At 41.8% G+C, this 26,924-nt stretch overlaps 1 protein-coding gene across 3 annotated transcripts in view; it reads right to left on the minus strand.

The window, feature by feature from the left end:
* Nucleotides 1-14,329, minus strand: part of PDCD1LG2 (programmed cell death 1 ligand 2) — a 90,875-nt gene extending 76,546 nt beyond the window's left edge. For all 3 annotated transcript variants that reach the window (XM_053573357.1, XM_053573356.1, XM_053573358.1), the window contains exons 1-2: nucleotides 14,077-14,329; nucleotides 1,147-1,215 (exon numbers count right to left, since the gene is read on the minus strand). In XM_053573357.1, the coding sequence (XP_053429332.1) occupies nucleotides 1,147-1,201 (55 nt within the window). In that variant the 5' untranslated portion in view covers nucleotides 1,202-1,215; nucleotides 14,077-14,329. The remainder of the gene's footprint in view (nucleotides 1-1,146; nucleotides 1,216-14,076) is intronic.
* Nucleotides 14,330-26,924: the final 12,595 nt, after the last annotated feature.

The following is a 26,924-nucleotide window of genomic DNA, read 5'->3' on the forward strand; positions in this document are numbered from 1 at the left end:
GCTGAATAAAGGAAGCCAGACAAAACAGAGTATCTAGTGACTGACCAATTTCTATGACATTCTGGAAAAGTTAAAACTGTAAGAACAAAATGTAGATTAGTGGGTACTTGGGCTTACAAGTTAGGAGAGAGTTTTTGTTTGGCAAGTGATAGAATTGTTCTAGATCTTCATTGTGGTAGTGGTTAAATGACTATGCATTTGCCAAATCTCATAAATATTTTTACAAAAAAGAATAAATTTTGCTGTATATTTCCAGTGCCATACCAGACTGGGAAGCCCAAGGGAGAGAGAGGAATGTGACTGGGAAAAGATTGGTTCATACCAGCTAGAAGAGCGGAGAAAACTCTTCAAAGGAGAGTTCCAAAGGAGGCATTATTTCTCAGCCAAGGGTAGAATATTAGCTGATTCCTAAGTGAGGTTTGGATCGCTATCACTGATGACCTAATTCCCTGTCCCTATCTCTGTCTTTCTCTCTTACCTCCTGGTGTTCATCCAAAATAATGTGCTCATGGTCCTCCTTGTACCCTCAATTGGTCTGAGAATTGCTTTCCTTCCTGCTCACCCACATCCCCCAGTAGAATTCCTCTCTTCAAGTCCAAAGACATAGCATTAAAATTCATTGTTTATTTGGACTTTAGGAAGACTCTGAGTTTTCTGGTCAAGTCGTCCACGCTGAGGTCTGAATGACCAACGGCTGCTACTGTTGCTTTTTAAAAGAGGAACTCACATGACCATCTAATAATAGGCAGAGTGTTTGTGAGACATTGTCTTCAGTGTAATGGAGTTCCCTGGCGGATGTCTCTTTACTCTCCTGCCAGAAGGGAAGGGGAGAGCTGCTTGGCATCTCACCTTTGAGAAACTCAACCCCTGATCTCTTGTATCTGTTCAGATGTACATGGTCTGGTCTCTTCATTGCCCTCATCAGATAGTGGTGATAAGCAGATCAATATCCTTAGGCCCCATTTCCTCAGGGACATTGACGTGCACAAGCCACCCTGGGCACTATTCTTTTTGTGTTGCTTGTAATAGCCAGAAAGCACATCTCTTCTCAAAGAAAGCCCTCAGCCTGAGGACCACATTATTGGCTTTGACTAAGGGCCACCACCTGCTCCTCTTTCTCAGGCCTCTCCCCTTGTCTTTTCTTACCTTCTGTCTGATGAAGCTGCAATCCCAGGCTCAGCATTGGCAGGAGGAAAAGCATGTTCTGTACTTGATCTGAAATAGATAATTGAAAGTCACTTACGCGACTTTGTTGGGTCTCATTACTTTGTTGTTTGCTCGCTTTTGGAAACAGAGAAATGACAAATCTTTTGGGGGTGGTGGTGGAATGGAGCTGGGAAGAGAAGTTATAGGTTGATGGCAGGGAGAAGAGGAAGTGAGGCACTCTTTATCAATCCAAACGAGAAGTTCTTCTTCCTTTTCTAACGGGCTTTTCAGTCCTTGTGAGTCACGCGCCCTGGTGTTATCTGTGTCTCTTTGTCTTTCTCTTGACTCTCATAACCTTGTTTGTCAAATGAATAATGCACACTGTCTTCTTTACTAAGGGGACTGGAAGTCCAGCAATCAGATCCTTAAACATAGTGCTTAGCAGAAGAGAACTATATTCTTGATAAATACTTACTAGTTGACCAAGCAGGCAAAGTAGCCAAGCTCTCTTCGTGATTGAGGTTGCCTGTCACTTGAGCTCCCTTTTACTAAGAGGACTAGACAGGGAGGGCAGGGAACTGGCTCTGATGACTGTATCCCAGCTGGGTCCTGCTCCACCTTTCTCTTTTGCTTTCTTTATCCGTGGACTTTTCATGGTTGAAGGCAAAGGGGACAGGGAAAACCACTGTCAGCTATTCTGTCCTCAAAGAGGCTTTCAAACTTTTATTGCCACAGAGCCATTTCTTTAAGGGAAATCTGTCGGAATCATATACCTACATCAGGTTACAAGCAGAGCTGCTCTGAATGTGATGGAAAGCCAATAGAGGATTTGGATCAGGAGGATGACATAACCTCATTTATACTTTTTGTTTTGAGACAGAGCCTCAAGCTGTCGCCCTGGGTAGAGTGCCGTGGCATCACAGCTTACAGCAACCTTCAACTCCTGGGCTCAAGTGATTCTCCTGCTTCCGCTCCCAAGTAGGTGGGACTACAGGCACCCACCACAATGCCCTGCTATTTTTTTTTTTTTTTTTTTGTTGCAGCTGTCATTGTTGTTTGGCAGGCCCGGGCTGAATCCGAACCCGCCAGCTCAGGTGTATGTGGCTGGCGCCTTAGCCGCTTGAGCCACAGGTGCTGAGCCTCATTTACACTTTTAAAAGATCCAGCTTTGGTGTAGACAGTATGCTGTTACTGGGAGGGAGAGTTGGTTGGCAAGACTAGAAGCAGTAAGATCAGTAAGAAATGTCTTTGCAAAAATCATGACACCTCAGGTTTGGGCGGTGGGGCTAGCAGAGGTACGAAGTGGTCTGTTAGAGATTTTAAAGATTTCTTTTTTTGTCCTTTAAAATTATTTTTTAAAAAATTCAACCACTCTTTTGAAGTATAATTGATGTACTAAAGAGGGTTATATATACACATGTGTATATATTTAAAATGCACATTTTTGAAGTATATAATTCAGTGGTTTTTAGTATATTCACAGAGTCGTGTAACCAGCACCACTATCTAATTTTGGAACATTTTCATTACCCCAAAAAGAAACTCCTTACTCATTAGCAGAAACTCTCTACTTCCCCTTCTTTCTCCTGCCATCCACTGGAATGTATGACTCTACTTTCTGTCTTTATCAACTGCTAATTCTGGACATTTCATATATATGGAATCATACGATATGTGGCCTTTTGTGACTGGCTTCTTCCACTAACCGTAATGTTGTCAAGGTCATCTGTGTTATAGCTTATGTCAGTACTGCATTCTTTTTTATGACTAAATAATACTTCATTGTACACTACACAACATTTTGCTCATCCATTCATCAATTGATGGACATTTGTATTGTTTCTGTTCGTTAGCTACTATGAATAATGCCGGTAAGCACATTCATGTATAAATTTGTGTATATATGTTTTCAATTCTCTTGGGTACACATGTAGCAGTGGCCTTAGTGGGCCAACTGATGGCTCTATGTTTATCTTTTTGGGGAACTGCTACATGTTTATCAAATATACAATTTTCGAATGCCATGTCAAATTTTGCACATTATCTTTTCAATTTCTTAACAGAGTCCTGTAAAGCATAAATGTTTTAATGTAATTTAAATTTTATTTAATTCTGAAGTGCAAATTTCAGTGAAGTCTAATTTTTCTTTCATTGTTTTGATGTAGCTGCCATATCTAAGAAACCATTGCCTATGCTAAGGTCACAAAGATTTATAACTATGTTTTCTTCTAAGGACTAAATATGTTTAGTTCTTATATTTAGATTTTTGATCCATTTAGAGTTAATTTTTGTACATGGCATGAAGTAAGGCTCCAAATCCATTCTTTTGCATATGGACATATAGTCGTCTCTGTACAACATGTTGATAAAACTAATCATTTTCTATTAATTTTCTTGGCATCCTTGTGAAAAATCAATTGACCATAGATATATGGGCTGATTTCTGGAGTCTCTTTTGTATTTCATTGAACTATATGTCTGTCCTAGGTCAATACCACACAGTCTTGGTTACTGTAACTTTGTGGTAAGTTTCGAAATCAGAAAATATAAGTCCTCCAATTTGGTTCTTCCTTTTCAATATATATTTTTTGATCTATTCTGGCTCCCTTGCATTTCTATATGAATTTTAAGATCAGATTGTCCATTTCTATAAAAAAAAAAGGCAACTGGACTTTTGGTAGGTATTACATTGAGTACATAGATCCTTTTGGGAAATATAGCCATTTTAATAACATTAAGTCTCCCAATTCATGAATATGCATCTTTCAATTTATTTAACTCATGTGTTTTAAAAGAAGACCTGAAAGAAACTGCTGACAGGTTGGCTACAGAGTTTGAGAAAAATAGAGAAATCAGTAGAATTTGGGGCTTGCAACACTAGAGCAAAGGAGGTGCAATTTATTAAAATGGAGAAGCCTGCAGGGGACACAGATTAGGGAAGGGAAACTGAGAGTTATGTTTGCTATAGCTTTGGTTTGAGATTCCTCTTACACATCCAAGTTGAGATGTTTAGCAGGCAACAGGTGGTTTAGAGGACACATTCCTCTTACACATCCAAGTTTTGATGTTTAGCAGGACAACAGGTGGTTTGGAGTTTGGGGCAGAAACATAAATCTGGAAGTCATCAATCTGTAAGTGTTATTTAAAGCCATGGGCTGTATGGTATTACCCACTGAGCAATAGGAGAAAGTGTCCAAGGACTGAGATGTGGGGCATCCTGACATTTATAGATCTTTGTGAGGACAGGATACCAGTAGGACAGATTGAGAGGAAGGGTAAAATGGCAAACAACAGTGCATATTAACCACGTATTTTATTTTCTGTTTTCTCATACTTCGACATTCCAGGCCTTGCTGGTGCAGAAGGGACTGCCAATCCTAGGGGGTTAGTCTAAGAGACAGTAGAGAACTTGCCCAGGAGCACCACCTTTCAAATGCAAACAAACAGAGCCCATATCTCCAACTACCTTCTTCACTGGGCGCTTTTATATTCCAGCCACTATCCACATGCCCTAATCACTCCGGGGCCAAGTACCAGAAAGCTCTGGACAGCTCCTAAACCTCAGAGCCTTCTGAAATTATTCACATTAGCTAATCCTAAATCTGTTTACCCTGTCTCACCCATGTCTTCCTGTGGAAACCACAATAAAGGTTCTTGCCCACATCTCCTCACCCGCTGCCACCTGGCTGACCACAGTGCTTCCTGGTATGGCCCCCTGCAGTGTGGCAGGCCCTCTTCTCTTGGGATCTGTGAGTATAACACACTATCTTTCCCATGGCAACCATCTCCTAACCTGTTGCCCTCACCATACTTCATAATTATAATATCTATATTTTAAAAGTTGGGGCTACAAAGAGGGAGCAATTAGTAGAGCCACATGCTCCTAAGAGTTGAATTCAGCAGTATGGAGGTCAAGCATGATCCTGACATGTACAATGTTGGTGAATTTGGTACAGGCAAAACAGCTGAATGGGTTTGAGAGAAAAGTGGGGGGTCAAGATGTGGAGACAAATAAAGGCAACCCTTTAGAGAAGAGTGCTGTAATAAGGAGAAGGAAAATGAGGTAGTAGCTGGAGGGCAATAGGAGGTCCTCTGCCAGCTGTTTTACTGTTTTTTGTTTGTTAGTTTTTGAGACAGAGTATCACTATGTTGCCCTCAGTAGACTGCCGCGTTGTCATAGCTCACAGCTACTCCAACTCCTGAACTCAAGTGATCCTCTTGTCTCAGCCTCCTGAGTAACTGGGTCTATAGGACCACAGAACACCTTGAGAACACAATCAAGTGCATTCCACAGCGAAATATGTTCATGACACAACTTAGCTCAGTGGTTCTCAACCTTTCTAATTGCTGAGTTGTTACAAATGGAAAACAGGGGTTGTGACCCACAGGTTGAGAACCCCTGCCTTAGCTGGACCTGAAGATACTCTTTCTTATTGAAATATACCTAGAAAAGGTATCATCTTAAGCTGCACCAACAGGCCATGCCAGCAATCCTTTTTCTAGAACATGAAAAGTAGTTTTAGCAACAAAAAAAGATTCCTGCATCACCTCCATGGGCTTAAACTTCTCCTTCTCTCTCACTCTTCCAAGGGGACTTTCTTGGTACAATGCCTCCTTGAGCAAACTGAGGGACACATACTCTTATAAAGGTATTTTCCACCCCAAAATCTCCTTTCCTAGTCATATTTTTTCTAGGAAAAAATATTAAGGTGGGTGGACTATATTTTTTCCTAAAAAAAATATAGTCCATGCAGTTAAGAATTCAGGCTTTGAAATCAGACACACCTAAATTCAAATCCTCATTCTGCAAATTATTAGCCTCCAGCACCCTTCCACAATTTACGAAAACTCTTTGTGCCTTATTTTCCTAAAATGCTAATAATAACCCCCCCTTAAGTCACAACCTTGCGGGTCATCTTACACCTGTCTATTTCTCATCTTGCATATCCAGTCTTTCCCTTAGTCCTGTTAATTCAACCTCCTAGGTACTTTGTGGATGATGCCCCTTCTTTCTTCCACCTTCCTGCCATCACCTTAATTTAGCTTCTTGTCATTTTTCCTCATAATACCGCAGAACCTCCTCACCGCTATTTTTTACCTTTTCTTGCTTCCCTCTGCTCCATCCTCCATTTACTGAGGTGAAGGACAAAGACTTTTTTCTTTGATTTTATTTTTGGCTTTTGAACTTTTTTCTTTTTCTTTCTTTTTTTTTTTTTTATTGTTGAGGATTCACTGAGGGTACAGAGAACCAGCTTACGCTGATTGCATTTGTTAGGTAAAGGGACATAGACTTTGGAATCATCTTAACTCCTTTCTTCTCTCACCTTATATCTGTCTCATAAGCAAATCCTAGAGTCCCTTCCTTCAACGACATCGAGAATCTGACCATTTCCATTCACTTCCACTGCTTCCATTTCTTTCTTTTCTTTCTTTCTTTCTTTCTTTCTTTCTTTCTTTCTTTCTTTCTTTCTTTCTTTCTTTCTTTCTTTCTTTCTTTTCTTTCTTTCTTTCTTTCTTTCTTTCTTTCTTTCTTTCTTTCTTTCTTTCTTTCTTTCTTTCTTTCTTTCTTTCTTTCTTTCTTTCTTTCTTTCTTCGACGGAGTCTCACTATGTCACCCTTGGTAGAGTGCTGTGGTGTCACAGCTCACAGCAACCACCAACTCTTGGGCTTAAGCGATCTCTTGCCTCAGCCTCCCAAGTAGCTGGGACTACAGGTGCCCACCACAACTCCCGGCTGTTTTCTTGTTGCAGTTGCCATTGCTGTTTAGTTGGCCCTGGGCCGTGCTTGAGCCCACCAGCCTTGGTGCATGTGGCTGACACCGTATCCACTGTGCTATGGGTGCCGAGCCAACTGCTTCCATTTCAGTCAGAGCCATTATCATCTCTCATGGTGATTTCTACAAATAGTCTGACAACTGGACTCTGCGATTCTGATCTTGCCTTCCTACAGTTAATTCTCAACACAGCAGCCTGAAAGATTCTTGGAAAATATAAGTCAAATATGCTTCTCAAAACCTTCTGAGGGTTCAACCTTCCACCCGGGGTAAAATCCAGTCCTTCTGATAGCTCAGGCAAGAGGGGCCTCTCTCTTGTGCCCGGTGCTGTAGAAGACCTCACTATGGCTGTGCTCCTCCCAGCAGGGCAAGGTGTTTTCAGGGCTGAGAGGTGTCATCTAGAGCCCTTGACCTTCTTACCCCCACCCATCACAATCTAGGTCCTTGGAACACCGAAATTCTCTCTCTGCCAGCCTTAAACCTGCTTAGGTCTGTATGGGTTCTTCCCCAGATCCAACTTCCAAGGAAGGACCTTGCTGCCATGTGCTCCCCATACCCAGATGCTTTCATTGCGTTTTCTGCTGAGCCTCACACACCACCCCAAACATACCCAACAATCCTTAACCATGTTTTCCCCCAAAGTAGTCATTACCATCTGACATACCATATACTTTGCCAAAATAATATAAGTATTAATACCGAGAGGGCAGTATTTTAAGTTGCTTACTGCTATACCCCTGTAACAGTAAATATGCATACAGTTAATACCCCTTTATACAGCATAGCAGGCAGAATAATGTTCCAAATAATCAAATTCAACCATGTCCGACTCTTATTTATAAAGTCTTCACTAGCTCACATTATTTGCCAAGTAAAGTTCTCCTTTCTGTGGCCTGATCTGGCCCCACCTCCCTTGGTCACATGGAAATACACGTGCATTCTATAAACAGGATCTCATAGCTGCTTGGAGAATTCTAATCTTTTATTTCTCTTATTTATCCTTTACCTCAATTTCTTCATGAGCTTTATGTAGATATCATTATATGGTCTTATATTCTTCTCCATTCACCACGAGACTTTCCTAACTGCCTTACTGAGTTAGGAAAGAGGTTGGCTGTCCCTTGTCCTCAATTGTATCTACCCTCCAGTGCACTTGACTCATTACTGAAGTCCTTGAAGTCATTAGACTTGTGTCTTCCCTGCTAGAATAAGAACTCTTTGTGCTTAATTAGGCCTTCATAATGTTTGTTGAATGAACAAAGAGATGAGTGGTTGCATGCATTACACTTTAGCATAACGCTCAGGAATCTGAAACTACTGTCTTCCAGTTGGCTCCTTCTTCTACAGGAAAAACAGAAATCTTAATTTGTTCATTTTGGTCTAGTGCAAGAAAGAACTTCGCATCAATAGTAGCTACTCACAGAGGAGCAGGCTGCTAATGGTCTGGGGAGGTCATCATCCCTGGTATTTTCAGAGGATCTAAGTTGAAGCAAGGGTTTCCATAAGAAGTGGAAGGTGATCCCTTTTCAACAGTAAGATTGTTTACAAGGTTATCACTCAGAAGAATGTTTTTACAGGTATCTCAAGCTTCTCATCAATTTCTCTCTATTACGGATTAATCTGTATAAAATCCTTGTCTTCTGGGTTCCTTAGGAGAGCCACATTTTCTGAAGGAGTATGTTCTTAGAGCCTTTAACACTAGTGAAGTATAAATTCTTTTATCTGTAGGCAAGCAAGGCCCAAAGGAGTCTTTTTGGGAGTTCATGGCCAAAATTAATTAACTCATTGCATTGTTTACAGAGCATCCGTGTGGAAGGCACTCCTTAAGCTGGATAAATGAACAGCATGATGACATTTTTCCAGGAGACAAAATGAACATGTTCAAGTAATCATGCCACCTCTTTATCAAAAAAATCACTTAATCTATTCAAAGAGGGTGCTTATTTTCATCTGAATTATATTGGGAGTGGGTAGAAATTGGAAATTTTCAAGTTCTCTGACATCTAGTTCTCTTGACCAAACCACAGATAGTGAACAGAAATACTTGTGGGTCCTGGGACAAGGTATTTAAAAAGTACTTTGTCAATAGTAAGCATTCTTCAGATTGTCATTATCACTTGCAAGAGTGAGTGGCATCTTTAGTCTAAAATTCTCATGAATTCCTATATGACCACTCCTTTCACTAACCCCACACATATCTCACCTGGAAAAAGTCTATTTTTTCACTCAGGGTCATCTTTTCCATAAATCCTTCCCTGAGACTCCCAAGCAAATGTTTGCAGAACAGTTGTACCTCTCAAGATATTTTTTGTCTGCCTTGTATTTAACATTTTCCCTAGTAAAATTTTAGCTCTTATCTGCCTTTTTTTTATTCCAGAGACAGGGTCTTGCTTGTTGCTTAGGCTGGAGTGCAATAGCTATTCACAGGAACTGTGGATCATAGCTCACTATAGCCTAGAACTTCTGGCCACAAACAATACTCCTATCTCAGCCTTTCAGGTAGCTGGGACTACAGGCCTGTGCCATTGTGCCCTGTTTTTTCTGTTTATTCTACATAGGAAGTACTCATATCACTTTATTCAATGGCATTAGGAAGTTGTATGTTTCCAGAGAAATCAAGACAACATCTGTAAATTCTGAGGACAGGTGTGTAAGCAGAAAATGAGAAAATCTTTTCTAAGCAAAATTTACAAGAAGATCAAAATTTATAGTAGTTGTTAGCAGTTTCACTTCTTGGTTGCTATAAGTCAAGGTTCTTGCCATTTCCATTGTTTGTTGGAACCTATTTCACAAACTAATAGATGAAGTGAAATTTGTGGGTCTGAAGCTTTAATTTCTCCTTCCTTCCTTTCTCCCTTCCTTGTCATTATCACTTGTAAGGGTAAGTGGCATCTTTAGTCTAAAAATCTCATGAATTCCTATATGACCACTTCTTTCACTAACCCCACACAGGTCTCACTTGGAAAAAGCCAACCTAGTTTTAAAGACTCACTCAGGGCCACCTTTTCCATAAATCCTTCCCTGAGCCTTCCTTCCTTCATTCCTTCCTTCCTTTCTTCCTTCTTTTCTCTCTCTTCTCTCTCTCTCTTTATTTCTTTCAACCTTTTCTTGGTATTTACTATGTGCCAAACTCTACTAAACAGAGGTGAATAAGACACAGCCAATGCTTTCAAGGAATTCTCTGGCCTATAGAACAACCAAGGTATAGATACTCCATGGAAACATCTCAAGAATCCTAGCAAATAATTCCTTTGTGCAACAATAGCCAGCATAAAGTATCACGTTTGTGTAATACTTTATTTTTGCTGAACATTGTCAGTCTTATCTCCTTTGGCTCCTTCTACTCCTTAAGTGTCTTAGCAGAGCCATAGGTGTCCTTAAAGACCTAGATATCCAATTCTAAAATATCTGATTTAACCACTGTTTTTTTTTTTTTTTTTTTGGCCGGGGCTGGGTTTGAACCCGCCACCTCCAGCATATGGGACGGGCGCCCTACTCCTTGAGCCACAGGCACCTCCCTAACCACTGTTTTTGAAGCCAAGTGCCCAAGACAGTGACTGTAATTTGCCATGTTTTAAAATAATTTGAACTTGGAAGGCTAGCGAGGTGGCTCACACCTGTAGTCCTAGCAATTTGGATTGCCTGAGATCACAGGTTCAAGACCAATCTGATCCAGAGAAAGACCTCATTTCAAAAAATAGCCAGGCGTTGTGGCGGGGCCTGTAGTCCCAGCTGCTTGGAAGCCTGAGGCAAGAGAATTGCTTGAACCCAAGAGTTTGAGGTTGCTGTGAGCTATGAAGCCATGGCAGTCTACCAAGGGCAACAAAGTGAGACTCTGTCTCAAAAAAAATTGAACTTGAATGTCTCTGGGCAAGAAATGCACAGATTGCTCCAGATCCCCAAGGTGTTAGCTGGATTCACATAGTTTTGATACTTGCCAGTCCCTATAGGCATTTGAGGTTTTAGGGGATCTGAGAGCCAGTGCTCTGCTTTTTTTTTTTTTTGGTAGAGACAGAGTCTCACTGTACCGCCCTCGGGTAGAGTGCCGCGGCATCACACGGCTCACAGCAACCTCTAACTCTTGGGCTCACGCGATTCTCTTGCCTCAGCCTCCCGAGCAGCTGGGACTACAGGCGCCCGCCACAACGCCCGGCTATTTTTTTATTGCAGTTTGTCCGGGGCTGGGCTTGAACCTGCCACCCTCGGCATATGGGGCCGGCGCCCTACTCACTGAGCCACAGGTGCCGCCCCAGTGCTCTGCTTTTATAGGCATGTGAGTAATTGTTTGATCTCTAGACCCTCTGTGACATAAACAGATTACTTGTATCCTTAAGATGATATTCTATTCATTTTAACGGAGCTTTTAAATTTGAGTTAATTTCAAGTTTTTAGTCAATAAATGCTGACTTCCCATTTTTGCAAATATTTATATTAGTGTATAAAATTCATAGAAGTGTTCATCTAAGAAAGGGCCCTATAGACATTATAATGTAGTTAGGAGGTTAAAATTTGCACCAATGAAAAATAGTTAAGAACTGCTATAAAAGGAGTAATTACAAAAACCCTGGAAGTTCACTAGGGAAAGAGAAACTTCCCAGAGGGGTAGGATTTGAACTGGGCCTTTGAAACACTGGTAAGATTTGGAGTGGAAGCTATTCCAGTGGGCACTGCTGATGGCTCAGAAGCAAGGTTCTCAGAGGTGCAGACATACAGCCTTGTTGAGGGGACAATGAGCAGACTAACTTGGCTGGAAGTTTAAGTTGAGATGAGCATGTTAAGGGCTTAGTGCCAGGCAGAGCTTCTAATGGGGGAACATAGTGATAGTTACTCAAAAACTGAGTGACACCACCAGGGGAGTGTCTGAAAAAGATTAAGTCTGATTTTGTTTTTGAATATAGAATTGGGGGTGAGTAGAATTGACAGCCAGCCATTCAACTAGAGGGTCATTATATTGATCTAGAAATTTGGTAACAAGACCCTGACATAGGGTCAGAAAAGGGAAGCAAGGGAGAGGAAAGAGAAACGTATTATAAGATGATTGACAGAACAATTGACAACTGATCAGCCATAAAGAGAAAAACAGAGGCAACAAGGTTGACTGAGGTTTTAAGGCTAGACTCTCATGATAATATTGGAGCCATAGGGATGTGTGGGACAGAAGAGATCAAGAGCTAGTTTTAGATGAGGGACAATGGGTTCGGTTTGAGTCACGGGGTAATGCAGAGCATTCAAGAAAACTGTAGGTCCAGAGTTTGGGACATAATTTAGGGCTAGATATAAAGACGTTATTTCTAATATGGAAATGTTAGTTGATATTGGGGAAAGAATAAACTGTCTGATGGGGAGAATATAAAAAGAGAGATAAAAAAGAAAAATTCTGATCTCAGGAATGCCCCAAAATTTAGAGAAAAGGAGCAGAGGCCCAGAGAGGTAGGCAGAGCCAAGGTGACCAGAAGAGTGTGAGGAGCTTCCCCATAGCAGTATCTCCCAGCCCATGGGGGAGAATCCCCAAGGCAGAAGTGGCTAATAATAGAGAGCTATGAAGAATAAGAACTGGGAATCTGCTTGTAGGGTTGTTGGAGACAGGTAGAAGGCATCAGAGGTGACTGGTGCTAGCTAACCTTTCAGATTCCTTATCTATCCTGGACTTCTGTGAGTTGACCGGAAGATGAGGGAGTCCAGCTGCAGTGGAGTGGGGTGCAACATGAGGAATGGGAACGCAGTTGTCTCCTGATAGGGTAACCCAGTTATGCAATAAGTAGGCACAAGATGGATTCAGACATGGATATGTGGAATAAAAATGGCACACAACAATCCAGGGGTTGCTGTTCAATGCATTGTAAAGCAAATCAAATCTGAAGCACAACCCACAATACTCTCTGAGGACATTTCCAACGTATTTTCAAACCAACCTTGACTATATATTACACAAACATTTCATTTCTGGTGATCCTCCAGACATTTTATCAAATAAATGAATTGAAACAGTTAACAAGTCCCCAGTTGAACATGTACCTTGTTTGTATTGCCAGGCACTGTGCTGGGCACTTAGGACTCAGAGAATCTTAAAAAGGTGTGGTCCTTGCCTAGCAGGAGCTCCAGTTCAATGCAAAGTCTCAGAGATGGGAGAAATTTAAGCAGAAGGTGTCTTGATGCAGCAGACTAGGACGACCCGGCTGACAGTGAGAGCTCAGGCAAGGAAGGTGAATAGACCAGGCACCCATGACAAGAGCAGCAAGAGCAATCCCGTCCACCTGCTATGGACTCTGGGGCTGGCAAAGGGCTTGGAGGACATCCAAGACTATCAGTATTTGACTCAAGATACGACCATCTGATTACTGTGCACACTGAATATTTTTACTTTGTGTTTTTGTCTGTGTTTACTTTGCAATAGTCTGTGTCTATCTTTCCCACAGAGCCATAGAATTTCAGGGCTAGAAGAAGTCTTGATTATTGCTGATCTTACTGAAGCTTTACTTGTCCACACGAATCCATGGCTCTCTCTCCCCTTTGTGTTCGTGGGTGGTGAGCAATCGATAGCAATAATTGCAGTTTTCTTTAATTTTGCTACCTTCTCTCCACTTATTTTATATGGAAAAATATATCTTTTTGTAGGTGCCAAATCAGGCTTTTGTTAAATAATGGTAGTTCAATAAATTAATAAAATGACATTTTTCTCCCTAATAGCTTACTCTTAGAGCATAACATCAATGCAGGCCAGGGTAGAAGGTTGACTGCCTGCCAAGGGCATAATCTCCAATAGATGTCAGTTGTAGGAAAGCAGGGTTTTAAGTTCTTAACCATTACTCTTCCAAAAACTCTAAGCTGAGAGGCAATCTCAAGAATAGTTAAATTTTTCTACAGTGCACATTTTTGGTAAAGAAAATATCTTACCTCCTTAAACTGCCCAGTAAGAATAATAAGCATAGGGGGGGAAAAAAAGAGTAAGAAGCACAGAAACAAGTGAGAGAAATCTTACTGTTTTTGCATAGGAGGAAATTTGTTTGTGCCCTTAAGTATAACTTCTGAGGCAAAATTTCTCCTGCTTCATATTAGGTGGAGAGATGGTATGCATTTCCCCCACCATGGCAGCCTCATCATGGTTTACAATATAAACTCACAAAGTACCACACAATCTCAACCCACTTGATACTCACATGAGGACTTGGCACAGCTCCTCAGGCAAAGATGAGGGAAAAAAGCAAACCAAAAATAAAAACAAAGCAACAAACTGTTGTGTCAGATTCCCTTCCAGAAACCAACAAACCAAACAGCCAAAACCAAAACCAAAATCATCCAGCAGTAGCTCCAACCCAGGATTCCTTCTACCCGGGACATTAGAAGATGGGTAACAGAACAGCAGTCAGAATTGGGGCTGAGATATATTAAGGAAGAGAAAAAAAAGGTGTGGCCATATCCCTCCAGCTCAAGCTTTGCTGTAGCATAAGAATAATTCAAACCAGAACTGGGTCTGAGGAACTGACGGAAGCAGAGTCTCTTGGGAAGTTTTGGTTTTACTTTCAGCATCATTTCAACTCCCTGTATGCAGGGATCCCTTGAGCGGCATCTGCAGGGAAGGTAGTGCACATTTAGGAGTAAGAGAGGGAAAGAAACCAGTGTGTCCTAGCTATGTGCCAGGAACATGGGCATCTTTTTCAGAATCCTATGGCTACCATAACAACCAACCCTTATTCTGTGGTTCTGTAAGCTGAGAGTCTGAAATCACAGAACTATGCCCGCCTCTGAAGGCTCCAGCACAAGAAGGCTTCCCTGCCTCTTCCCAGCTTCATCTTCCGGTGGCTCCTGCTCCTTGCTTTGTAGCTGTGTCACTTGGTCTCTGCTTCCATCTTCACTTGGCGCTCTGCTCTGTGCACATCTCTGTATGTCCTCTCCTCTTCTTACAAGGACACTAGCCTTTAGATTAGTGCCTGCCCCAATCCAGTATGACCTCATCTAAACTAATTACATCTGCAAAGACCTCATTTCCAAACCAGGTTGCATTCCCAGGTAGACATGATTTTCGGGGGAGCCCTGGTCAACCTCATTTCCTTCTCAGAACAACTTGTGGTCTAGATACTGTTACACTCATTGTATATGTGGGAAAACAGAGCAGGGACCAAGCAACATTTCCTTAGTTGTACAGCTGAATTTGAGCTCGGGCCTTAGTCGCCTCAGTGCAAGCTTTGTGGTGAAACTAAAACCGGGTGGCAAGGAAAGGCCAACTTAAGTGCAGGTCTAGGTGACCAATTCCCTTCCAGCCCCATCCCCCCTATTTTCCTTTGGCGATCTCAGTGGAGAAGGGGTTTCAACACTCAGAGTAGGTTTTCTTAGTTGCATTTTTCTATGTTTTCTTGTCCTTCCTCTTTGGCTCCCCTCTAAGCCTCCCTTGCCTCCTTGCTTTTCTTCTATAAAACCAGAGCTCTCCTATCCTCCTCTTGTTCTGTATCCTCTTTTTACAAGAAAGAAGTTTTGGAACACCTCCAAATGGGAATGGCTACCTAGACCACAAGAATGGGGCCCATGTCTTTGGGAGCTGTCCTTCCTTTGGGTACTTGCTTCTCTGTCCACGGCTCCAGGCTTGTGGTTTCTGTAGAAGGTGCCACATACTCACCTGACCCTGTCTTTAGTGAGGGGCTGAGGAATGGAATATGTCCCCTACATGGCTCTGATAGTTCGGTATCTATGGAAGCCACATACCACCTGCTAAGAGTGCCCATTTCTCTTTAGGAGTGAGCTGCCCTCCTCATCTTCTGTCTGGGGAAACTTCCTCCAGGCTAGGCCTACCTCTCTTCTCCACTCTTTCCTTTGGGCAGCTCAGCTCTGTTTCTCCCATCTCAGAGCAAGGGTAGGCCCAGGAGTTTCCACAAGAGGGCTAAATAAAATTCAAACTAATATCTTAGCAAATGAGCCTGCCTCATAAATCTATAAGCCTATGAAAAAATACTGCAGGGAACATACCAAAGTGTTAATGAGGGCATTTCTGGGTGAAAGACTTGTAGATGATTTTTAGTTTTCTTCTCCTCCTCTTTTCTTTTGCTTACACTTTATTTCTAAATAGCCTGCCATGAGCATAGATTATTTTTATAAAGACAGTGATGATTTCTTAAAAAGCAGTAATGGAGACTATGGTTAGATTGCTAAACAATAACAGCAAGAAAACATTTTAAGAACTTAGCAAAGGACTATGTATATTTCTAATTTATTCACTTTACCTTTGTTCCCTATGTAATAGAAGATCCCTGAGAGGCATGGCTAAATTGTGTGTGCATGTGTAGTAGAATCAGACCCCTCAATATAGCACTGAAACTTGGTAACGGAAAATTAAAATTAAGATCATAAAATATTGCATTATAATAAGCATAATGATCTCACCAGTGTATACAGCTAGTCTGTGAGGCTTCTTCTATTTTGTAATAGGGAACGTTGAGACCACAAGAGATTACAGAGGTTAATCAAGTTCACCCTGTGAGTGCAGGGCAAATGGGGCAAGAAATGCTACAACTATTTCTGTCCTTTCTTCCTAAAATAGTCACCCCCCCATGCAATGTAATGCAATGCAATGTATGTATGTGATGTAATGAGATATAAATATTCATGTAAAGTGTAGGATAATATTTAGAAACAAACATAGCCTACATCAAGCACACAAAGTGAATTCAGTGTGAGTTTAAAATGACTTGCTTTTCTTCCAGAGGCTTAAGGGACCTGGATCCCCCTGGGCTACATGCAGTGTTAGCTTCCTTGGAGTTTTTTTTTAAATTCCTTAAGCCATTTCTCTGAAGCTGTACACCCTGTGAAGCCTGAGATCAAAGGGCATGCCGCCCTTCCTCAGAGATACGGGCCAGAGAGTTGACATATGTTAATAACATATTGTCAGAGGTCTATAGGTGGTCTGCCCTGAAGGAAAGACACAGTCATTTCTTCATACTGAGTAAACTGAGTGAATGCTTGAAGATATTCTTCCATTAACTCTGTTCCCCTATGGCTACTTTCTTCTTTGTGATCTTTATTTAGATACCTGCTCAGAAATTAGTCAATGTTTAGAAGAAGAGGTTTACTACAAAGGTGATTGTATTGACATGATAACAAAATATTTCCTTTCAAGTTAATTTCAGATAGGTAAAATAAGATAATGATGAAATTAATAGATAATAGATTAAGTATGTACGTGACTAGAAAAGTATAAAATCAAAACCTTAAATAAAGATTTTTGCTACACGCCATCTCATCTTGTGTAGTCCGTTTCTTGACTTAATAATTACAGGAGCGAGTTTACACCCACGGCAAAGCTGCTGTTCTTTCGTGTCTCCTGTCATGCAACGTAAAGTACCTAGAACAGTGTTTGACACATTGCAGGTGCTAAATCAATGTTAACTATGTCAGGTCCAGAAAAAAAAGTCCAATCTTTCTTACTCTTTTTTTTTTCTTTTCAATCTTTCTTACTCTTAACGGAAAGTGGGGTGGGGGGTGGGAGGGAAAATACAGCCTGGGGATGATAAAGAAATACACCTGAATTTGGGGGACATGAGCAAAGAGCAAGAGCTGAGGAAAGGATGAAAACTGTGAGGAGCCAGCAGTTTATCTAGAACCAGCCTTAGCAACATTTTCAAAGTCAGGAACCAAAGTTTTGGTGCGAGTCTATCTAGAAGGAGATGAAAGGGAGTGCAGGCTAGCCTCTTCTCTTGACAGTGGGAACAGGAGACTCATGGGTGGGAAGATGGTCACAGGCAGCTGGGGGCAGAGAGAAGAGTAGTTAGGAGTCCACATGGGGCCAGCCTCCCTTGTGTCATGGTCAGCCCAGGAACTGGAGGTCGGTCACTGGTCATCATCCTTCAAGTCACATACATGGCTTAGAATCCCATCTGAGCTTGCCTGCTGAGGAAGGACTGGTTTCAGGTTGAGGGAAGAAAAGGTGAGGATTGATGTTATGGCCAGAGCAACTGAGATGCTTGTTTGTTCTTAGAAGAACGCAGGTCTAGGCCTGGCTCATTCGCTGAAAACTTTTCACAATAAAAGTATTGTAAGTGTAATGGGTTGAAGTGAGGCATTGATTGGGTACAGTTTCCTGCCTCAGTTTTCTGTCCCATGCCATCTTTCTGAATAGTGAAGAAATAACTAGGGAGATGCCTCCCTATTGAGAAAAAGGTCTCTATGGCACTGGAGGGTGTCTATAATTACAATATTCATGCTATATTTTCAGATAGCTAGAAGAGATTTTTAAATGCTTTCAACACAAAGAAATAATTAATGTTTGAGGTGATAGATATGCTAATTACCCTCATTTGATTGCTACACATTATATACATGTATTGAAGTATCACACTATACTCCACAAATGTATATAATTATTATTCATCAATTTAAAATAAGAATAATAAAGGAAAAAGAAGAGCTATGCATGACTAAGGAAAAAAATAACACTGTTCCTCACAAATATGTACAATTATAATGTGTCAATTAAAAAATGATAAGCAGGTACATGTGGCCAAAATCTTAGAGGGAGTAGGAAAAATAAATCATTTTGTTAATATGGTAAGAAAAAATTTAAGAGAGTCTCTCAGGTGCAGTGGTGGGGGCAAAAAATGAGGGTAGAGAAGAAAGATTGAATTGGTCCACTGGCCTTTAACAACGAAAAGTAGAAGAAGGGGATTTGATAGGTGGTGAGAAGGTTCTGAAAGACTAGAAGGGATGTCTACTGGCCTCTTCCCCTCTCATTCTTGGGGAGAGGAAGTAGGTGCAGGACATATATCCTTAAAGTTTGAGAATGCCGTATATAGAGATTAACACCTGTTTCTTGCCTGAAGTTTCTGAACGTGGGAGGGTCACCGTATGTCTAATGCCTGGGAGTATAAAGGGCTATAGGGTTGTTTTTAGGAATGAAGAAAATGGGGGCATCCTTCATCCCAGAACTCTGAGCCCTCAGGGATCACCAAAGACCCATTACTGTGGCTTCCAGTGGTGCAGAAGGGAGGAAAGCCAGAGGCACAGGAGACCTGAGCTCTCATCAGAGGCCACTACCATTAGACTGAGCCAGGCTGAGACCTGACTCCAACATGGCAGGACCACCAGTTTAGCCTGTTCTGGAGGAAAGAGAGCAATTTGAAAATGATATGGGGTTGATATTTTAATTGAGACTGCAGTTCTTCAAAATGTTAAACAGAGAGTTACAGTAGTGATACTGGAATTTTGCTCTTCAGTAGGTCCTTGGTCTCAGGGATTTGAAGAACAAACCCACGGACCACAGATCAGTGGTAAGATAGGACGTTTATTAGAAGTTAGAGAGGAATACAGAAAAGCACCAGAGCTTCTGGAAGGGGGAAAGAACTGAAGAACTCTCTCAGGAGTCTCCACGTGGGATCTTTTATCTAGGAGTCTTAAGTCTAGAGGATTACACATGGCTGGCACTTGGTCCTTTACAGTCTTTGTCCCTGAGAAGGGATTAGGGTGTGTGCTCTACCCAAGGTGGAACCACCCAAAAAACCATCACAGGCTGCTTTGTTCATTATCTTATCAGAGCCCAGAGGGTGTGTCCCAAAGAAGGCAGTCTGCTTGTGCCTGGAAATGGGGGTCTGAGCTGAGTTCACCTGGGCCTAGAGAATGGGGGGTGCCCTGTCTAGCCCGGAGTGGTGGAATCCTGTATCAGTATGACCTAATATTCTACTCCTAGGTATAGAAATGAAAACATTTGTCTGTCTATAGAGTGTTCTACATTTGGTCTACAAAAACTATCTACATGAGTGTTCATAACAGCATTATTCATAATGACCCCAAAGTGGAAACAACCCAAATGTCCAGAAACTGATGAACAGGCAAATAAAATGTAGTGAGTCCATGCCATGGGATATAATTTAGCCTTAGAAAGGAATGCAGTTCTGATACATGATACAATGTAGATGAACCTTGAAAACATTGTACTGTGTAAACAAAGCTGGTCACAAAAAACCATGTACTGTATGATTCCATTTATATGAAATGTCCAGAACAGGTTAATTCATAGAGACAGAAAATAATTAATAATTGCTTAAGACTGGGAGAATTAAGAGGGAGTGGGGGAATGTCTGCCAGAGGCTATGAGATTTCATGTGAGGGTAATGAAAATGTTTTAGAATTAATGCAGTGTTGTTTGTACAACTCTGGGCACACACCAAAACCATCGCAAGGCATACTTTAAATGGGTGAATTGCATGGCTATCTCAAAAGCTATTAGAAAACATGAGACTAGGTAAAACTGGGTCATAATAAGTCTATAATAAGTGCTCGCAAATTATGAAATCAGACTGAGCTTTGATGAAAGTTCCTCATTACCTAACAGTGTAGGAGGGTTTGGTAGCAGACTATTGGCCACAGTTATTAGAAAAATAAAACATTAGATTAAGTCTCCTCAATCAAATTGGTGAGATAAGGGTGGGCAAGACCTGAAGCTGTCAGAGGCAAGGTAACCGCAGCACCTGCTGCTTTCCACGGTCACCTTCTGTGGGTGCTTCACGGAGTCTCTCTCTCTCCTCAGCCTGTCTCTACACATGGCATCTGTCCAGCTCTACCTGCTGATTTCCCCAGCCTTTCCCTCACGTTGAACCTCTTTTCTCTTCCTTGTGGCCTCTGCTTTCTCAGAGCTTCTGCTGCCTTCTGGCCCATTATATATTCTAGCAACTTCCTGCCCTTCAGCATGGGGTCTACCCACCTTGGTCTTGACAGTCCAAATGGCTGACTCAGCCTCTAGAAGTCAACCATATCCCCAAGTCTTCTCTTCCTGCTTCTGGTGCCTGAGGAAGCAAGACTGTTGGACCCCCACACGTAGGCATTATATGAGATGAACCTGGTGTGGTTCCCAGCAACTGTACTGAAGGACCTCCAGGGTCAGCCAGTTCCCATGGGAGCTCTCTAACCAAGGCTATAGCACATTCCCAGGACTAAACTGAGGAAGGAAACTATCTCTTGAAGCTGGTGCTGAAGTCCTCTGGCCTAAGACCTGGAGAATTAGAGGAAGTTGTTGGCCCAAGCAGAGGAGACATCTGAATTCAACCTGAGGTAAAGGAAATCAGAGGTTCTCACAATTACTCATTGGTTTCAACTCAGTTAAAAAAAAAAAAAAAGAAAGAAAGTGTATTAATGATGCGTCTCTTCAAATACAGTCAAGAGTGAGAGAGCCAACAGCTGACTCATGTTTTGGAGTCATATCAGTGGTTCCCAGATCTAGGTGCACATCAGAATCCCCTGGGGAACTTGAGAAACATAGGGGTGCCCGGGCACTACCCCCGACTTTGTGGTTCAGAATCTCCAGGGGTGTGTCCAGGAGTCTGCATTTTCCAACACTTCAGTGGTTCTGAAATAACTAGTCCTGCTCTAGTTGGTGGGTTAGCAGTAGGGAATCCCTGGGTTTGATGACATTGGTGCCAGCAATCCTTTAAGGGAAGTGAGCAGGAGGGGGAAAAGGAAAGTGAGAGAACCCCAGAACAAGCTTTGGGGGTTTCAAGATATGCCTTATGAATGTCCAGGCTTCTTAGATTTTCTTTCACTAAGACAAGTTGATACTACCAGCCTCAATTTACCAGTGGGGGGAGTGGAATCACTTAGGTATAAGCTGATCTATTCTAAGGCGACAGTTAACAGCAGGTCGGCCTTTAGAAACCACGGTAACTGAGGGCTGGAGCTATGCAGAAAGTAGGAAATGCAGCTGACACCAAGATCAGAGTCACTCCTTATTGTTGCCAGAGTAAGGAATAAACGGAGAAGCAGATGAGAGATTGACAACAACTTCACTTTATTTACAGCAATTCCAGACAGCGGTGAGGATATCACCTCAAAGAGCTGCTCTGCTGTCCTGTCCCTTTGTTAGTTTTATACTTTCACAGCAAGGGTGAAAACTAGCAATGTCATCAATAACCATAACACACATTAAACAGATTCCCTCCCCTACCACCATAGGTTTCAAGGTTACACAACATCTTTCTATTTTCAAAAGTGGCCATTCCTACTCTAGACTAAATTTATAGCTAGTTAACATTTGACACTGTGGTGCTGGCCAAGGTAAAATGTCGTGTAAAATGTCTTCTAAGTTTATGTATGATAGAAGGCCTTGCAAGTGAATCAACAACTCCAAATGGTGGCACCTGGGCCTATCTGGCCCTGCCAGGGCCTGTCCAGCAGCATCTGGTATGTAATGGCTATTTTGGATAACAGTAGCCACTGTCATTACTAGCTATGTAGCTTGGCTGCTCTGAGCCTGGATTGTAAAATGCTTGAACTAAAAGTCAAGAGTTTTGTGAATTATATTTTATAATGTTTATAGAAGGCTTAGAATTTCTTGAGTTAGGTAATTGATGTAAAATAGGACCTCTTGGGGCCTTTTGCTTAAGTGGCAAGTTAAAAATTTGTGACTTCTTTATTGAATGACCATACTCTGAACTTTATGTTAGGTAAGGTAGAAAACAGAAACATAAAAGAAATCAATATGAAGTTGTTCCTTTCCCTGCCTATTACTCTGAAATGGTGGGGCCACCTGGCTGTAATTTCCAGTTATTCACTCAACAGAGGATGCTGATTTATTGAGCAATGTTACATTTAGATACCAGGGATGCAAAGGAGCTGGAGTCATAGTCTCTGCCTCCTGGGTCTCATGTGCAGCTGGAAGAATGACAAAGGAACAGAATTATAATACAGGATGGTAAGTGCTGAGACAGAGAATGCCCAGCTGTCTTCCAGCCTGTTCTGACACTTGCCCTCCGGAGGATGCTGGGGTCTGTGTTGCTCAGCCTGAAATGGAATGTTGGTGGTGGTGATATGGCAGTATGTGCCACAATAGAAGGGGCTGCTAGATCTGTATGTGGCATAGAAAGGAGACTGACTAATTCTAAGTTGACTTGCCTAAGAAGGAAAAGGAAACAGAATCATAGAGGGGTTAAGCAAACAAGCGGCCAGTGGGAGACTGGAGTCTTCAGGAACAGCAGGGGTAAGAGTACCAAGTCCTGGCCCCTGTTGGCAGTGGCCACCTCTGTCTTCTCACCCCCTTGCTCCTCAGACCTCAACACTTTCCCACCTTCCCTGCAGATCAGGAGCAGATGAGCCATGTGCCTACGGGTACAGGAGTCATGATCAGAGGTCACAGAAGCAGACTTTCTGTCCAAATCCCCGTTTCACCCCTCACCAGTCCCTCAAGACCTTAAACAAATGACTTCCTCCCGTGGTGCCTGTTTCCTCATTTATAAAATGGGGATTAGAAAAGAATTGCCTCATGGAGTTGTTGCACTCCCCCTTGGGGGAGGTCAGGGACTTACCCCACAGATTGTTTATTTTCACATGTTTAGCTTGTCCACCTTACCCTGCCATGTGAAAATCACTTCTGTGCTGTTGGTTTCTGACCTCCTCCTATTGGTATACAACTGATGATTGAATGAGTTGATATATGGAAAGTATATTTAGAGCAGGGCCTGCTGGCACATAGTACCTGCTCAATAAAGGTTCATTATTTTTTCCTATGCCTGGTTAGTGTGGCTCATTCCCCAAACGTGATTAATTTAGATGATTTTCCTCTTCAAAATTAAACTTTAAAAAGTTTAGTTTTTCCAGAGTACAAAACAACACACTGTATCATTGTAAGTTAAAAAATTAAAACATGTATGTATATATACATATTATAAAGGAAGAAAGTAAAGATTACCCAAATATCCAACTCCAGAAATTATTGCTATTAGTATTTGGGTGAATATAATTCTCTATAGCTCTATGGACATATCTATATGAATGTAATTTTAATAAATGCCATTGTATCAGAATGCAGTTCAGTGAATGCAGTTCAGGTATCACTCATGAAAGATACCGTGGGTATTTTTCCTTGTTGGTAATTGCAGAGCCCATGATTATTTGTAGAGACTGATAAGTATTTCATCATATAGGCATGCCATAATTTTTTAAAGTCATTCCCTTGCAATAGCCATTTAGACTGTTTCCAATAAGTGTTGATATTACAAAATGATGGGACCCTGAGTGAACTTCCATGGTCTTTTCTAGACTCCTGTCTGATTATTTCCCCGATACAACTTGCTGTAAGTAGATCAACCTGTACATGCCTGAGGACACATGCTCCAGGAGAGTAACTCATCTTGTGGGGCAGCAGGTCAGTTTGTCAGCTGGTTTGGTAGGACCTATGTAGATGTGGTTTTTGCAGCAATGCAGTTGGATCTAGCTGTGGGAGGGCAACTAGGCCAAAGGCCAATGTGTGGGAGGGAAATATCTGAAGACTGTCCCAGGCCACAGGTATCAAACAAATACATGTTTCAGGCTCCAGAGAGGACTCTACGGGAGAATTTACTGACCTCTTTGTTCGACCATCAGTACCCTACAATTTCTCTGAATTTCTGGCTTTTCTAGGAAGTCAGGCTAGGGAAGTTCAATTGGCTGAAAAATGTCACATAATTTTGAGGAACCTTTTGAAGGTATAATGTCCAAGGGTATTTTTTTTTTCAAGGCTTAGGGGAGATTTTTCTAGGCCCCAAACTTTCTTTATCCCCTGGCAGTAATCCTGAGCATTCTCCTGAGCAAATAGAGCTGGAACAAACAAAAGTGGTGGCCTACAGGCCCTAGTTTTTGCTGGTTGGAGAGTAGTAAAAGATGAACAGAGGGTGGGAAGGAGGTGATCACAGAATGGACTGCATCAAGGCTTGGCCAGCTTGGCTGGCTCCTCTCATGGGTAGAGGAAGGGAGGGAAACTGCTGGACTCCCAACCCAAACCAGAGGTCATCCAGTCTGCACATTTCCCTCCAGTTTCCATTCCTGACCACCTCAAATGTGGTTCTGGGTCAGAACATTTCATCACACAGGTGTGGGGTGGGTAAGGAGTGACCAGGAAGGTTGATAGAATGTGCAGTCTGCTACTACTTTCGGTAATTCCTAACTGAAGGGAAAAGCAGTAATGTGAGTTACCATTCACAGAGGTCTAAATATTGCTGGGGCAGTTCCAAGTGCTTTATGTGTATTATCCTGGTGCTCACAACAGGGACTCTCATTGTTCTTATGTTATAATTAGGGAAACTGAGGCCAAGAGCGACTAGATAATTTGCTGAAGGTCACACACCAAGTAAATAGGAGAACAGATTAACCTCCTAATTTGACCAAGTTTCTTTTATTTACTATTTTTTCTCTTTGTTATTATGATAATGTTTGTAATAATGGATATCTGTGATTCTATATTTGACTAGATACTCCTTAGACAAACAATAAATATGTATCACTAAAAAAAATTCACACCATCAGGGGTAACTCTAGAGAAGCTAATGTGCTCTACCTTGAGCTGGCTGATGAAAGTGAAACCTCTCAAGAGTGATCAAAAGCTGATTAAACAAGGATTAAACAAAGAGGATTAAATGGAGCCCCTTCAGACCTGGGACTGAGAAAGAGAAAAGGCATCTTTAAGGGACAGAAAAATGATTCTAGCTGGGGGATTTGTGATGGTATGTGACACTAGCAAACTGCATTGAAAGTAGGATGTACGGGAGCATCTTTGCTTTTATTCTTTGTCAGCTCTAGTCCCTATACTTTCCCCTGCCTGTTTCTTCTTTCCCTTCTCCATAGGTTGTAACTGCTTTGTATCCAACAGACATACACACTATTAATCTCTCTTGCATGCAAACATTCTCTGTGTGTATATGTGTATGAATGTATACATAATTGTCCCAGTAGACTATTAACTTTATAAAAATACTAAGTCATCTGATTTAATAAACATTTTACTCCATACAATGTGTCTCCAACATCATTATGGATAGACACTGCTCAAGAAAACAGGAAAACAGCTGGGGCCAAACGAGATACCTATGACTTCCAAGGGTCCAGCCAATAGGTCTGAGCTATGACACGATAGACTAAGAATGAAGAGAATGAGATGCTTTTGGAAGTGACCATAAGTGGACAGAGTCCGTAAGAGCTTGTGCAGTGGATAGATAGGAAGGAGCGTGGTGTGCAGAGAGGGGCGTAGTGCATTTCCATATGGGTACAACAGCCAGGATATTCATTCCCTGTCCACACCCACATTGGGCAGCAAGAAACTTCAAGCTCACTCACGGAAGATGTTTGCTGTATCGTCTTTTTGATAGACGTGCGTGTATGTGGATGCATCCACGTGCATACACACATGTGGAGGCACTTACTCATTTCCAGTCACATCTTGAAGTTCAAACCAGAGCATTCCCATAATGGACCTGAGCTTTGAGGAAGTAGCCTCGGGTCTTGCTTCACTTTGTCCACATTTACCCTTTGGTTTCCCAGTGGTAACACCTCCCTTCATAGCCACCAAACCTGAGGCTTTCCTGACTCTGTCCACGGTATTTCCCAGTGTTTCCCATTCACTTAATCCAGGAAAAATAGAGAAACTTCTATGAGTTCCATGACCTACATTTATCAGTATTTCTTAGTAGCAATTTGGGTTTTCTAGATTCACCTTCTCTGAAAGTTCCAACAGTCTTCTTGACTTTTAATTCTTTCAATCGACCCACCCAGAAATGCTAACCTTCTTGAGAAACAATAAGGACATTTTTTTCTTTCCGAGTAAAATAATGAAATCATTTTTGGAACAAAGAGAGAATCCATATTTAAGGATTTGATGATATCCAGAAAGGATTTAAGGCTGTTTACAAGGGTCTATAACATACAGCAAAACAGCACAGATGAGGAATGGGACTGGAAAGGGAAGGGAAATGTGAATAGAGACCAAAGAACCATCTCTTCCTTTCCCTGGGCACAAGCCAGGAAGGTATGTTGGCTGTTGGGTTTGACATGTTTGCGTTGCCATCAGTGTTTTGCAGGCTGGGGCCCACTCGGCCCCAGCTATTCTCCCTGCTTCCATGCCCAGTTAGTGCTCCCTCCACACTGCCACAAAAGTAATTTCTTAGCACAAGCTGGATCAATCATTCCCCTGCTCAGAACCTGCAACCACTTCCCATTGCATTTAGAACAGAATCCAGACTCTTTACCATGATCATCCAGGGCCTGAGCGCAGAGCTTCCAACCTCAT

The sequence above is a fragment of the Nycticebus coucang genome, chromosome 2, assembly GCF_027406575.1.
Source record: "Nycticebus coucang isolate mNycCou1 chromosome 2, mNycCou1.pri, whole genome shotgun sequence".
NCBI lineage: Eukaryota > Metazoa > Chordata > Mammalia > Primates > Lorisidae > Nycticebus > Nycticebus coucang.